Source organism: Thamnophis sirtalis, unplaced genomic scaffold, assembly GCF_051295495.1.
Source record: "Thamnophis sirtalis isolate CommonGarterSnake01/CBP01778 unplaced genomic scaffold, rThaSir2_p1.2 scaffold_3, whole genome shotgun sequence".
Taxonomy (NCBI): domain Eukaryota; kingdom Metazoa; phylum Chordata; class Lepidosauria; order Squamata; family Natricidae; genus Thamnophis; species Thamnophis sirtalis.
Genome location: NW_028261383.1, coordinates 99,761,792 through 99,775,512, shown reverse-complemented (window position 1 = coordinate 99,775,512; position 13,721 = coordinate 99,761,792). Strand labels below are relative to the sequence as shown.

The 13,721-nt window shown below is 38.4% G+C and overlaps 1 protein-coding gene across 2 annotated transcripts in view; it reads left to right on the top strand.

The window, feature by feature from the left end:
• PPP2R2B (protein phosphatase 2 regulatory subunit Bbeta) overlaps positions 1 to 13,721 on the top strand; it is a 272,126-nt gene that overhangs the window by 202,718 nt on the left and 55,687 nt on the right. For both annotated transcript variants that reach the window (XM_014058886.2, XM_087709600.1), the window contains one exon: positions 2,869 to 2,981. In XM_014058886.2, the coding sequence (XP_013914361.1) occupies positions 2,869 to 2,981 (113 nt within the window). The remainder of the gene's footprint in view (positions 1 to 2,868; positions 2,982 to 13,721) is intronic.

Here is a 13,721-nt window from a genome sequence, read left to right as displayed (position 1 = left end):
ATTCTCAGCCTTCTCATGGTCAATTTATTGTAATAAATTGTGATTGAAGACAACTTGTCTTTGATAATTCTAATGTAAGAAAATCACTCTCACACTCCAATTTTGTCTTGATTCAGCTTTAAATTATATCAGGTTTAATATATCTAATGCAGTGACTGGAAACTTAGTAAGGGTTTTTTAATCTCTTGACTGCCGGAAAGGCCATGGCAGAATTATCTCCTGTTTTGTGTGTATTTGTGTGAGTCTGTTTCAGTTTTCATTTCCTAAGCATAAATGTAGATTATGTTCACATAACTGTCACTAGGTCCAGTGTTGTTATCAGAATGGATGGAGCTTTAAGATGAATGTGACTTAATTACTGTAGAGGAAAGGGGTCTAATTATCTTTCATCGTCAACTTACTGTGTGTTGGAGAATTTACCCTATTGATCATTGTAATAAAATTCTGAGAGTTATTAAACTCATTTGAGGGGAAGACTCACTGAAACACAATGAAGATTAATTATATAGCATAATGTTCTGTTAATTGAGTTTTTTAAATAGTTTTTTTTAAATTCATAGGAGAATTAGTTTGCAGTTTCAGAAAGTGTTTTCATATGCTGGGAAGACCTCCAAATAGCTCAGACGTTACTGCTATCAGTTGTCCCTAAATGTTCTTTAATATTCCTTTCCAAAAACACACTATGTGAAAATTGAACTTTTATCAGGATGAGTTAATACAACAAAATCTAGGGGAGTCAACTGCAATTCTTAAGTGAAAAATGGGGATGGGAGAAATGAAGACAAATAAGACTGTCTTTAAAACTTGTGGGAACAATGACAAACTGCTGATAGAATGCCCACCAGGAGGGGGAAATGAAAACACCATTATTCAGAATAAAAGCCACATGTTCCTGAGGCTTTTTCCTAAAGGATTTTGTGGCACACAATAAACAGAATGACAGCAAAATGATGAAGCCAATGGAAATATTCACCTGCCAGGCAAGCTGGCAATTGTGGAATTTAACATGGATTCACCGTCAATGATAAAGTGTCAGTTTTTATTCCTATCATTGAGCTTGAAACGGACTTTTGAGTAAATTACCAACATGATTGGGCTCCTTTTTCATGCATACATTGCTCTACTTATAGTGTAATGCATTGCAATCAAAGCTTGGCTACAGCAGTTAGAGCTCATGTAACTCAAAATTGCTTTTATGGAGCATTGTGTGCCCTAGCTTTCAGTCTAAATTGTTCCCTCCTTTTAGACCAAAGTAAAATTAATTTAGCTTGACATGTCCAACATGCAGAGTGTTCAATTTTAGCAACCAGTTTGTAATCAGAACTCTTGTTCATATAGACCTACATTTACAGTCTATAACTTCAAAACTTGATTTGAAATATTCAGAAATGAGATAGAAGGAGAAAGCAGGCCATAATCTTTTTAAAATCAAATGTCAGATATAACTAGGAGCTTCAGAAGGACTTTGGAATGCCACAGAAGTAATCGTCAAGGGATATATACATCTCAGCGGCCATGCTTTCCCTTTTCTGCCTCTGTATGTTCAGTATTTATTTTCTGTTTTAAGCAGTATGTGATGATGAGACAATCTGTAAATGGGACATGAATGCCACAGAATCTGAAGAACATGCTGTCAGCATTCCAAGTATCATGTAGAATTAAATCAGAGTCCAAGGCAAAATGATCCTTAAAGTTCCAATTTAATAAAGCAGACATTTTAGCACATCTGGAAATTACATCAGAATCCCACCCAGTTAAAAGTTCATGATCTTGTCCCCACACCCACAATCCATCACATGGTCCAATCCTCTTCTTCCATGCTGGCATCCACACCCAACTGCTTCCGGTCAGGTGTAAAAGTACGGAGACAAAATATGACCTTGGCTTCTAGAAAAGAATGAAAACAATACATTCCACAATCCTACTCCTGTCTATTCCCCCCTCCCATCAACTATACTAATGAAACAGCATAATGAAATAAGATAAAGTGTGGCAGGCCAAAATTCTAAAAGGAATATAATTGCAGGCTTGACACATGCACTATCTTAGTTTGGAGTCTCTTACTGTTCCTTTTTGTTTTAACCAAGCTAAATTATAGTGCAATTTGCAAATATAGTCACCATTCTGTTCAATCCTAACTCTAGATCATTTTTAATACATAAAAAATACAATTCCTAGTATATCCTTCAAATTTCCTACTATTTGTGTCTACTGTTGTAAAAACCCATCCTTTGAGCAAGAAGACTGCTGAAGCTACTTGAAGAGGTCTTGGGCTTTAGCCTCTTAAGATGGGGTCGTCAACTCCTGGCTCATGAAACGGCACCAGGCCACGGCATGCCAGCAACAGGGCCACACAAACAAGCGAAGCCCGATCTGCAAGTTGCAGGCAGCACACGAAACCACATCCCCTCTAGTCCGCGGAAAAACCTCTCTCCATGGAACCGTCCCTGTTGCCCAAAAGGTTGGGGGTTACTGTCTTAAGAGATTGTTTAATTAATATGATCTAATAGATCAGTGTTTCTCAAGCTTGGTAACTTTTAAGATATGTGGGCTTCAGTTTCCAGAATTTCCTCCAGCATTCTGGCTCAGAATTCTGGGGATTGGAGTTCATCTATCTTAAAGTCACCAATTTTGAAAAACACTGCAATTGAGAAAGGTTCAATTACACATTTCTCATTTTCCCATAGTCATTGTTTCTCTGTAGACTCTTCAGCTGCCTTCTCCCATATAGCAGATGGTAGCAATGATAAAATAACTAAGAAGATCACCGCTGATGAACTGTGCAAGTGATAAGTAACAATAAATCCTAACTGTTACAAAATGCATAATAATTCAGTAACTCAATGAAGCGTTCTGATTTTCTTCCAGATAAAACTGTGAAACTATGGAAAGTCAGTGAACGAGATAAAAGACCAGAGGGCTATAATCTCAAAGATGAAGATGGACGTCTCCGAGACCCCTCCACAATTACCACACTACGGGTATAGCAAATAAGACTTTCCTACTTTCTTCCTGCTAAAAGAGAGATTTGTAACATTTTACTTCTGGTTGTGTGGATCAGTGGTATCTGATCTGATTTATCCTCAATGTTTTAGGTGCCAAGAATTTCTTCTATTTGGATATAGCAATTGATGTGACTTGATGCTGATGTCACTCCATCATTCCTGCCTGAGTCGGAATTAAGGTGGTTTTAGTTATGCAATAACTGCCTAGTTGAGGCACTGAGGCATCTTGGGAAAACTTCTGTTTTTAAAGGCAGTGCTTTATATTTTTAAAAGAAGACATAAAAACACTGGCACTCGATTTGATGTACTTATTTTAACTCCAACAGAAAGATCAAGCTTGGTTACACATAATAAAAGAATCTGTGTAAGTAGGAACAGTTTGCAGCTCATTAAGATGAAGAGCGTGTCATTTATTACTAGGGTCAACATTTTGTTTGCTATAGTTTCTGAATGCTCAAGACATTTGAATGACCTGTTTTAGAAGTCAGCAACTGACCCATAGATGTCCATAGGGTAGGGCAAGCAACTGTTGTCATTTGTGTCAAGACATCATCACACAAATAACATCAGGACACATTTGACATCATTTTGATAGCTCTGATGCTTCAAATAGAGGCCTTGTTGAAGAACGGCAGATAAAGGCAGCCATTGAGCGGCATTTTATATCTATTTTTAAAGGTAAAAGCATAGAACATTTCTTTGCTGATTCAAATTCAATTAGACTTATGTTTATCAGGGCGTGATGGCTCAGCGCTAAAAGACACTGAGCTTGTCAACTGGAAAGCTGACAGCTTGGGTTCAAGACCTGAACGCCACGCAACAGGGTGATCTCCCGTTCCTTTCCCCAGCTTCTACCTACCTAGCAGTTTGAAAACATGCAAATGCAAGTAGATAAATAGGTACCACTTCAGTGGGAAGGTAACAGTGTTCCATGTGCCTTTGGCGTATAGCCATGCTGGCCACATGACTTAAGACAAAACTGACTTCCTTGGCCAAGAAACGGAGATGAGCACTGCACCCTAGAATCCAACACAGCTGGACAGGGAAACCTTTACTTTTACCTTATGTTTATTACTCAGTAGCATACCATAATACTTTCAGGTCAAATCAAAGAAGCTGTTACATTGTTTTTCTTTTAAAAGAATTAAGAAATATGTGTACTTAGACCTTGATGCTTACTTACTAGGGTTTTGAAAGTTCAGCAGTAGTTTCATCTTTAATTTCAACAAGCACAAGCTTTATGTGTTGAAGTTTTTTCATTTTTGTTCAGAATATTGAGTTATATGTTAACTTTTCTCTTTCCGTCCAACTGTAGAAAATGGTTGTCTTAATATTATCATCAATCTATTCTATAGTAATGTGGTTCTTCAATATTAATTCTGAACAGTTCTACAACATTGTGACTGTAATTACTTTCACTCAAATTTACAGCTTCTGGTTTTATTAGTACCAGGCCAGCAAGGGCATTAATAACCCGAGATAGATAATTAATTCTAACTAAGAAACAAATGTCTTCCATATTGCATTGTCCCTTCTTGCTAGTAGGCATATTGTTCAAGACTGAGAAAAATCTTTCACTTTTCTATACAGTATGTTTTTATTGTCATTTTGGGTGCATCATGTAGAAGCCTACTGTTTCACTGAGAGTGCCTTTTAAAATAATTTCTCAAAGCTCTTCTATTGTTAAATTGGTTTATGTCATTAGAGTGGGCTACTCTTATCTTAATATATTTTCCTTAAAAACACGGTCAAGTAGCTGTTACATAGTGTTTTCTTCTTCTGTATCTTTGGCTATTAGACAAGAATTGAGTATTAAAAGACAGCTTTTGCTTTTTCAGGGTCCAAGCAGAAATTTTCCAAATAACAAAAGTTTTAGTGGCGCTACTGTAATGACACCTCATATTTAAACATTTTTCGTTTAAACATTTCACATGTCTGATAAATTTTATACAGCTGACTAATACAACTACCCACCTGGTAATTTAGAGCTTAATCCAAGTAATGCTGATAAACATACCCCATCATAGTCAAAGTGACATTTACTATTTGCAATTTTGTCTCCCAATTCAAATTACTCAAAAAAAAGTTACTGTAATTTCTTTACATTTGTAACAGGAAATCTTCAGGGAATACACAACCCCTACATTAAAACACTTTCAAGAAGTAGTATATTTTCTAAATGTCAAATTTGATTGTGCTTATTATATAGCACAGATACTAATATCATGTAAGAGCTCTGGATGTCTTTAAGTTTGCAGTTCCCCATTCTGAGACTAAAGACTCTTATTACTAAAAGTAATAAAAAAGCTTGTTTTCTTACTTCGCTACTGCCTTTTTATCTGGAACTGATAGTATTATAGAGAAATCAACTTCCTCAGAGATCAACAACAAAATACCTTGCTTTTTTGCAATAACCCCCTGCCTGCTTCTGACTATAATTCCCATCCATTTTCAAATCTGTGCTTTTCCTTAAAGACTCCCATGAAAATAAAGATTTCGGTATTTAGGATGAATAGGGAGAGTGAAATTAGGTTGAGGTTCGTGAGTGGATTTTTGATATCAAAAGCAAGGCTATGCACCATAATTTCAGTAATTTAGAAACACCTCAAATGTGACATATTTATTTGAATAACTTAATGAAAAGAGGTCCATATTTGATTAGTTTACATGAAAAAGGGAAGTGCATATTGCTGTCCTTATTAAGGAATCGTCGTGTGAGCCAGTTTTATGAACCGTAAAACAGACAGTGAAAATGCTGCTCCTTGTTCAGAAACAGTAAAACAATATTCTGGGAAATAAATCACTATAATAAAAATGTTGTATTTGTTGTATTTTATATGAAATTTGGGTGTAATCAGGTTTGGAAGCTCATAATCCTGTCGTTGAAAAGGGAGGAAAAGGAAGTAAAAAAAAATCTGCTGGGATAAGGATTTTCTGTTCACAATAAGGGGTTTTAATCTAATTTTCCTTCTCACTATTTACAGCTGGAAGAAGAAAAAAAATGTAAAGCTAGGTTGTCTAAGCAACGAATTGATTTTTAAGACTCTCAGAAGAACAGAAGCATTTTTGAAGGACACCATGTCCTGAACTCTATCAAGGTGTACTGTTTCTGAGTGTATTGTCAGTGAGGGCATTGATAGCAAAACATTTCTATTTGTTGAAAATGGACCTGCACTCCAGGCTGAAAAAAAGCTTCTTTTCTTTTAGTCAAGATTCTTCTTGTTTACTGCGCATAAATCCCATTGACCTCAGAGAAGGGGTGCATGAGAGTTCACTGCAAGGAAAGGGACAGTGTACAAATTTATGAATGATGAATGACTGCGAAAAGGATGAGTAGGTATAGCAAAGCATACAATAATTTTTGTCTTGCAAAAATTAAAATTCGTTTCATGCACAGTCCCCAATGTATTGTTCTGTTTAACTTAAAAGTGCAGAAAAATAGGGAGTGGTCGGGGGGAGGAGGGAAATGTCTTCCTTATTGCCTGGCATATTTCCTTTATGTACATCTACACAGGAGTGTAGGCATTGCTATTTTGGAATTCCTTGATAATCCAAAGGGGGGGGGAGGAAGGGGCTGATGAGCACAGTAAAAACACACACATTTGCAGGACTTCTAAATAATTTTCAAACAGAATTCCTTCTTTTGTTTTCTGAAAACCTAGCTTCTTCTAATGTGTTTTGATAAATCTGACAATTTGCCTATTGTTTTGCAACCTTTTAGTTTAAGAATAGCAGCTGGGCCCCACCAAATTATCCACTGGACCTTTTCCCACTATTCAATCCAAGTGCTTTCCACCCACCTTTTAGCTGGCTGAAAACTGCATTGGCTGCTTCTATTGCCTCTCTTTCAAGATGCAGCAGTCAGCTGATTTCCCTCTAAAGCAATTGATGGCAAAACGAAACAGATTTTATACATCCCATGACTGCCCTTGGAAGGAATCTGAAAAAGGGAGAAAATAAGTCAGATGATGGATTTAATCTATTTCATTCATGAACTGAGAATGAGGGAGAGGGAACATCCTGAGAATACGGCAGAAAAAAATATGCCTCCAGGGCGCCTTTATCCCACAGGGAAAGGTCTTGTTTGCTTTGGCAAAGCACAGAGAGAGAGGTAATTCAGCTCCCTTTTCATAGGAAAAGTGGTTTGCGCAATACGAGGCCAGTCAATGTGGACAACTGTTTTTTCCCCCCAAAACCAAAAGAAAAGAACTGCTTTGCTTGGGAGTACAGGTAGCCCTCAACTTATGATAGTTCATTTAGTGACTATTCAAAGTTACAACATCACTGAAAAAAGTGACTTATGACCATTTTTCCACACTTACAACCGTTGCAGCATTCCCTCGCCATGTCATCAAAATTCAGACACTTGGCAACTTGACTCACATTTATGATGGTTGCAGGGCCCTGGGATCACATGATCACCTTTTGGGTTCACTGACAAATGTGCGCCCGACAAATGCGTGCCGACAAAACTGCTGTGACAAAACGGCGACGTTGAAAGTGTGCCCACTAAAGCGCGTCAACAAATGCGCGCCGACAAAAGCGCTCCATCGAAAACAACGGTAACAACATTAACAACCCTAACCCTTACCCTAAACCTAACCCTAATCTTAACCTAAAAATGCTAATTGCGCTTTTGTGGGCGCGCTTTAGTGGGCGCGCTTTAGTGGGCGCGCATTCAACATCGCCATTTTGTCACAGTGGTTTTGTCGGCGCGCATTTGTCGGGCGACGCACCTTTGTGACCTTCTGACAAGCAAGATCAATGGGTAACCCAGATTTACTTACCAACTGCGATGGTTCACTTAACAAGTGTGGCAAGAAAGGTGATAAAATGGGGCAAAAGTCGCTTAACAAATGTCTCACTTAACTACATAAATTTTGGGCTCAATTGTGGTTGTAAATTGAGGACTACCTGTAAGTGAAATATGTGGTTGTCTGAGATGAGACTCACTAGCAATAAGAGCCATTGGAGACATATTCAGCACCATCGAAAACAACTAAAGTTGTTTTCTAAAGTTTTGGATTCCAAATCCCATCAGGCCAAACTACTAGGGCCATCATTCCAAATATATGAGGGATGTTGTTCAAACTATCTGCAGGGCTTTTTGGGTTGCTTACTGTTGCAATAAAGAGTTGATTCAAGACACTTTGTGGAAGAAATAGATTGATGCATGCTCACTCATCCAAACATTGTGCTTCTCCGCTCTTGACTTTTATTGATACTTCTAAATGCAATTTTCATTATTCCTTTGTAGAGCAACTAATGCATAAAACCTTTTCTATTATGGGAGTTTGATTTAATATAGCCGGAGTCTTGGAACAACCCAATGACTATGGTTTCATCTATTCTGCAGGATGTTGCAAGAAATAATTAGCACAAACAACATCTAGGATTTAAATCGCTTTAAAGGGGATATGTTTTGACTTTGATCTTGCATGCTACAAAACAAGCTTCGACTGAAGCACTGATGGGAGTATTTTCCTCACACTTTTAATAACCTTTAAAAGTGTTAGTTAGAAGAGAAGATTTTCCAATGTCTCCCTGGAGTGCTTTGCACAGCAAGATACTTTCGCTTTCCTTTGATGAACCCAAAAGGGGGGAGAGTTATGGAGCAAAACAGCTTCTGCATCTAGTAGCAGAAAATTTGATTTTCGAAAGCAATGAAAAGGTAGCCGTCTGCATTTCTTATGCTTTTTGAACAATATCCCGATGGGAAAACGTAGCTTCTAAAAATAGCAGTTGAGTGTCTATGTGTGTATATAAAATAGCTGACCCCTGTAAAATGTTAGTTGTTTTGAAGCTTATACCTTTGGGAGCCTGCCTTAGACAATTTAAAACACTTCTGTATAAATGTTAAGTCTATACAGAATTGGAACCTCCGTATATATTTACTGGGCCTCAAAAGTTTAGAGATCAAGTAACATCTGATGGTGATGTTGCCATCACAGGGAAGGCCCCCACAAGATGGGGTTTTGCCAATAGTGGTGCGTCTTCCCTGATGAATGAAGTGATCAACCAAGTCTTTCATGTTGAAAGCAATATGTGAAGTATCCTGGTCTCCTGTTGTTTCAAAGCTTTATATCGGGGGAAAAATGTTTCTATCTTTCTCAACAGCTAATTGGCAGTTGCTTCAAGGAAGATGTAATCTGTGCATGGCTAGTGTCCCACCTGGCACCTGGCTGACACATATGGCACCATCTGCAGTTTTAGGCCCCAGAAGAGCCCCATATGGTGTGGATTATATTAGTTCAAATGTGAGATAAACAGTGTGCAAAGATCAAAAGCTAGGCTATCCTTGTCCTGCAAAGCCCACATAGATGATATCCAATAACCACTCTTAGTCACAGAACTTGCAGTCCTATGAAAAATCAAAGAGCGCATGCCCAACCAATATACAAGCAAGCATGACTCCCCTTAGTCCAGGATGCTCCTCTGTTCCCCTGTCTGGGAAGTGCACTTGTTCAACATCTTTATCAAGTTTCAGTCATCAGTTATTATGACTCATCTATATATTGGCATAAAACTATACAAGCCCTCCAGACATTATGGAGCATCCAAGTCAAGTATCATCAGGATATTGAGACATCTGCCACCAAATTCCTAATGACCATCTCCCTCATTTGATTTGAAATAACATTAGAAACAGACTAGTGACTCACGGCATCCCGTGAGGAGCCAAGGTGGCGCAGTGGTTAGGGTGCAGTACTGCAGGCCACTTCAAGCTGACTGTTATCTGCAGTTCAGCGGTTCTAATCTCACTGGCTCAAAGTTGACTCAGCCTTCCATCCTTCCGAGGTGGGTAAAATGAGGACCCAGACTGTGGGGACAATATGCTGACTCTGTAAACCACTTAGAGAGGGCTGAAAACCCTATGAAGCGGTATATAAGTCTAACTGCTATTGCTACTGCCATCCCATCGCACAGCTATGAAAACCCTTGGGAATTTTTGATGGTGTTCCTAAAAGTAGAAGTAGAATCATTATAACTCCCCAAATTTCAGCCCAGTCTAGGAGAACATCCAGTGGTTAAAAAAAAAAAGCTTCTTTAAACTAAGTAGGATTAACAGTCCATTTCCTACAGGAGGTTATCTGAGAATGCAACCATAGTAGACTTTATCCTGAAGCCAACTTTGAACTGGACTGAAAGTGGTAGTCTCCCCTGTAGTTGCACTCCAACCTCCATCATTCCAACCTCCTATCCGAAGTCCCAAAGATGCTTTTTTCAGGAGGCAACTGGACTTAGTTTTTTACTTTGGAAGACATTTTGCTTCTCATCCAAGAAGCTCCTTCAGCTCTGACAGGATAATGGGGAATGGAAGGATTTGTATCCCTTGAAGACAGCTGGTAATTTGCATCCTTTTAGAGGGTTGTTGAAGCGAAATGTCTTCAAAAGAAAAAACAAGAAAGTCCCATTGCCTCCTGAAAAAAAGCATGTTTAGTACAACCATGACTTGGATGACTGAGAATCTCTACATACTCCTATCCAAAGGTGTTAAATTGGCATAACCCTCCATTTCTTCTGTCTTCCATCTTATTTAACTACATATGCCATACGTTGAGTTAGGAACTCTTAGAAGGAAAACAAGCATTCCACCATATATTTAGCTACTTGTAACTTGGAGTAACACAGTTGGTCATTATCAGTCTGGAGCTTTGAACCTGACACAGAGCTCCCTAAATTCTGGTTTTCGTTGCTTCTCACGGATTTTGCCCAAGGAGACATTCTAATGTGAAGGTCTGATATTTTAATGTTTTATATTTATGTATGTCAAAAAAATAAAGAGTTACTTCTGACTATTGCATGCAATGCCCTCTTGCTGTCAGCCCTGAGCATTGTGAGCCCTGTTAATCACATGAATGCTCAATAAGAAAATTCCACTGAAATATGTAGCTCAGACAAAAACTGGAGAGACAGGATATTAGTTGTACTTGTGCCACTGCCTTCTCATCAGAGCTTCAAGGCAAAATTTTTGGACAAATGGTCTTTTAATAAAAAGCTTGACTCTAACAAAAGCTAAGTAGGAGAGCAGTTTGTTAGGGATTGGAGGAGAGGAGGAAAGTGTCATGTTGATGTCTTGCTTGTGGATTTTTTTTCATGGACATTTTGTTCACTTAACATTTTATTGGACCAGAAAGGACTTTTCTGATAGAACATAACTAGGTGAGAGACAGGGGAGCAAATAAACATCATAAGGTCAAATTAAAATTAAAAACAATCAGCTAGAATATCATCATCCGTTGAGAATACTTTGCAGAAATGTCTGGTTTTAAGAAGTTATTTTAAAAATGCTTCAGTTATCTAGGCAATGGATGACCAGGTATCTAGCATTTAGATTCCTTGCTGCAAGGATTTAAACCTTCTCCACTTGAAATTCTGTTTTCTTCCAGCCCTGCCTAATGACGCACCCAGTAAATTTGTAGTCAGCCTTTTGGATGTAATGAAAGAAATACCATCTAGTTATTTATACTAGCAGGCCTACCAGTCTTGAATCACTGTATGGCACAGGTGTCAAACTCTCAGCATCATGTTGCCGTCACATGCCGTTTCACAATGTTTTCCCTCTTTGCGGAGCTCTGGTGGGCGTGACATATCTGGCCTGCAGGCCACCAGTTTGACACCCCTTCTGCATGGCTCTTGTATGTTAGTGCTCTTGTTGGAGCATTCTAACATCAAGAGGTCCAGGATACTGAGATAAAGGTGGGTGTCCACTTTTTTGGACAGCTTGAAGGGATGTGAAAGCAGGCAGCTGGCTTTTAAAGAAAGAGAAAGAGAGAGAAGTCTCCTGTTAGTTTGCCTGAATCTTGCAAAAACTTTAGACGCAGCACCCATGTCAGGAAATTTGGCAACATATAAATCATCATCTCAATTTTCTGTGCAATAACAGGTAGTAAAAAGGATAGTGGGGGCCCAGAGAATCTGGAGTTTGACCAATAGTGTGTAACCTTATTAAAAAGTCTTCAGTTTTCTTTTCAAGCATAATTTGTCCATTATGGAAGCAAGAGGGAATAGAGTTTGCTGCCTGATGGAAGACAGATGGATGTCCACAGATTGGGTTTCTAAGCCAGTCATTTTTGTGACATTTGCTAACAGTTATGGATATGACTGACTGCTCACTGGGTGCTAAGCTGCTACTGTGGATATGACTGACTGCTCACTGGGTGCTAAGCTGCTACTGTGGCAATAAAAGACGATCTAAAAATGCTCAATTCTGTAGTCTAAAAAAGGATCCTTTTAATAAGCTCTGTAAGAGCAGGGGGCTGACACCAAATATGTTCTTCAAAGGAGGAATTGCATATAGATATCTTCCTGCAAATAGGAAAAGCAGTTCAAGAAAGCTTGTATCCAGCTGCAAGTTCCAGGGGATTTTAGTAGCAGTCCCTCCTAAAAGTTATTTTTTCTTATCTGGCTTTGCCATATTTGATAACAAATGGCATGAGCCTTGCAGGAAACTGGGGGTAGTTTGCATGTATTATATCAGGACTATTTTGTTAAATTAATACAACAAGCAGCAATTGTATGGGAAATCTTCAAAACTATAGCAAGCTAATATTTAGCTCTTTGGGTTTCAAATAATTTCAAGTAAGACTGAACACAAAACATGAATTCCCAAACAATAGGGGTTGTTTCATTTGTGCATTTGTTTCATGGGGATATTTCAGAGGCTTGAATTTCCTCCCCATGTTACCATTTATTTTTGATAGTTTTAGAAAAGTAGCATCAAGTCATATATCATATGTTGATTGTGCTCTTAATCACTAGGGAAAAAAACATAAAACATTCTTTCTTATCTTTCTTTGTATAAGAAAAAAAGCTTTAAAAGGCAGTACATTTCTTTCATGTTTTTTTTTTTTTAATGCTGGCAGGAAATTTCAGGAAACTTTTAACAGTTCCAGTTTTCATTATAGCTGTAACAAGGAGGAGGAGGGTTTCATATTCCCTCCCTTCCTTTGTAAGGCGTGTCAAATTTTTAATTTCCAAACATTAGGGGTGCTCAAAGCTTGTGACATGCATGTGGATTGTAAATATTTTTTTGGTTACTTTGATATCATTTAGAGGTGCTTGGTAAGTAAATACATAAACATCGTAACTTTTTAACATATTGTTTGTTTCATTTGTGCATTTTTGTGCCAGGTTTCAGTTAGCTAAAAAAATAGCTACACTACTGATGCTGTACAAAGAAACCAAAATCAGACATGTCCTTATTTTTTTCACTGTCATTACTTTTTCTCTCATTGGCTTTACAAATCTGCCAGAAGAGCAATCCTATGGGACACACTTAAGAAATGGAAAGTAGGCCACAGTAATACTGTGGAAATGCAACACCAAATAATCCAGATATCACTGGCATCCTTCAGTCTCAAAAGACGATGATATCATGCTCTGGAAGGAGGTCCTAATGCAGCATCTGGTGTGACTAAAAAGTCCAATTTGGGAGTGGCAATCCCTTCCACACTGAGGGCAGATACATTCTGTCCCCTGCCCAGCCCCCAGATTTCACTGGTTCTGGGACTGCCTCTTTGTCACAGCCTGCCAAACAAGATCTCTTCAAATTGGAGAAGGCCATGCTGTGTCTTTAGCCTCCAAGCTGAATGATCAGAGGTATCCCAGCTGTTAATGTCCATTCCCAAGACCTTTAGATCCCTCTTGCAGATATCCTTATATCGCAGCTGTGGTCTCCCTCTGGGGCGCTTTCCCTTCACTAATTCTCCATAC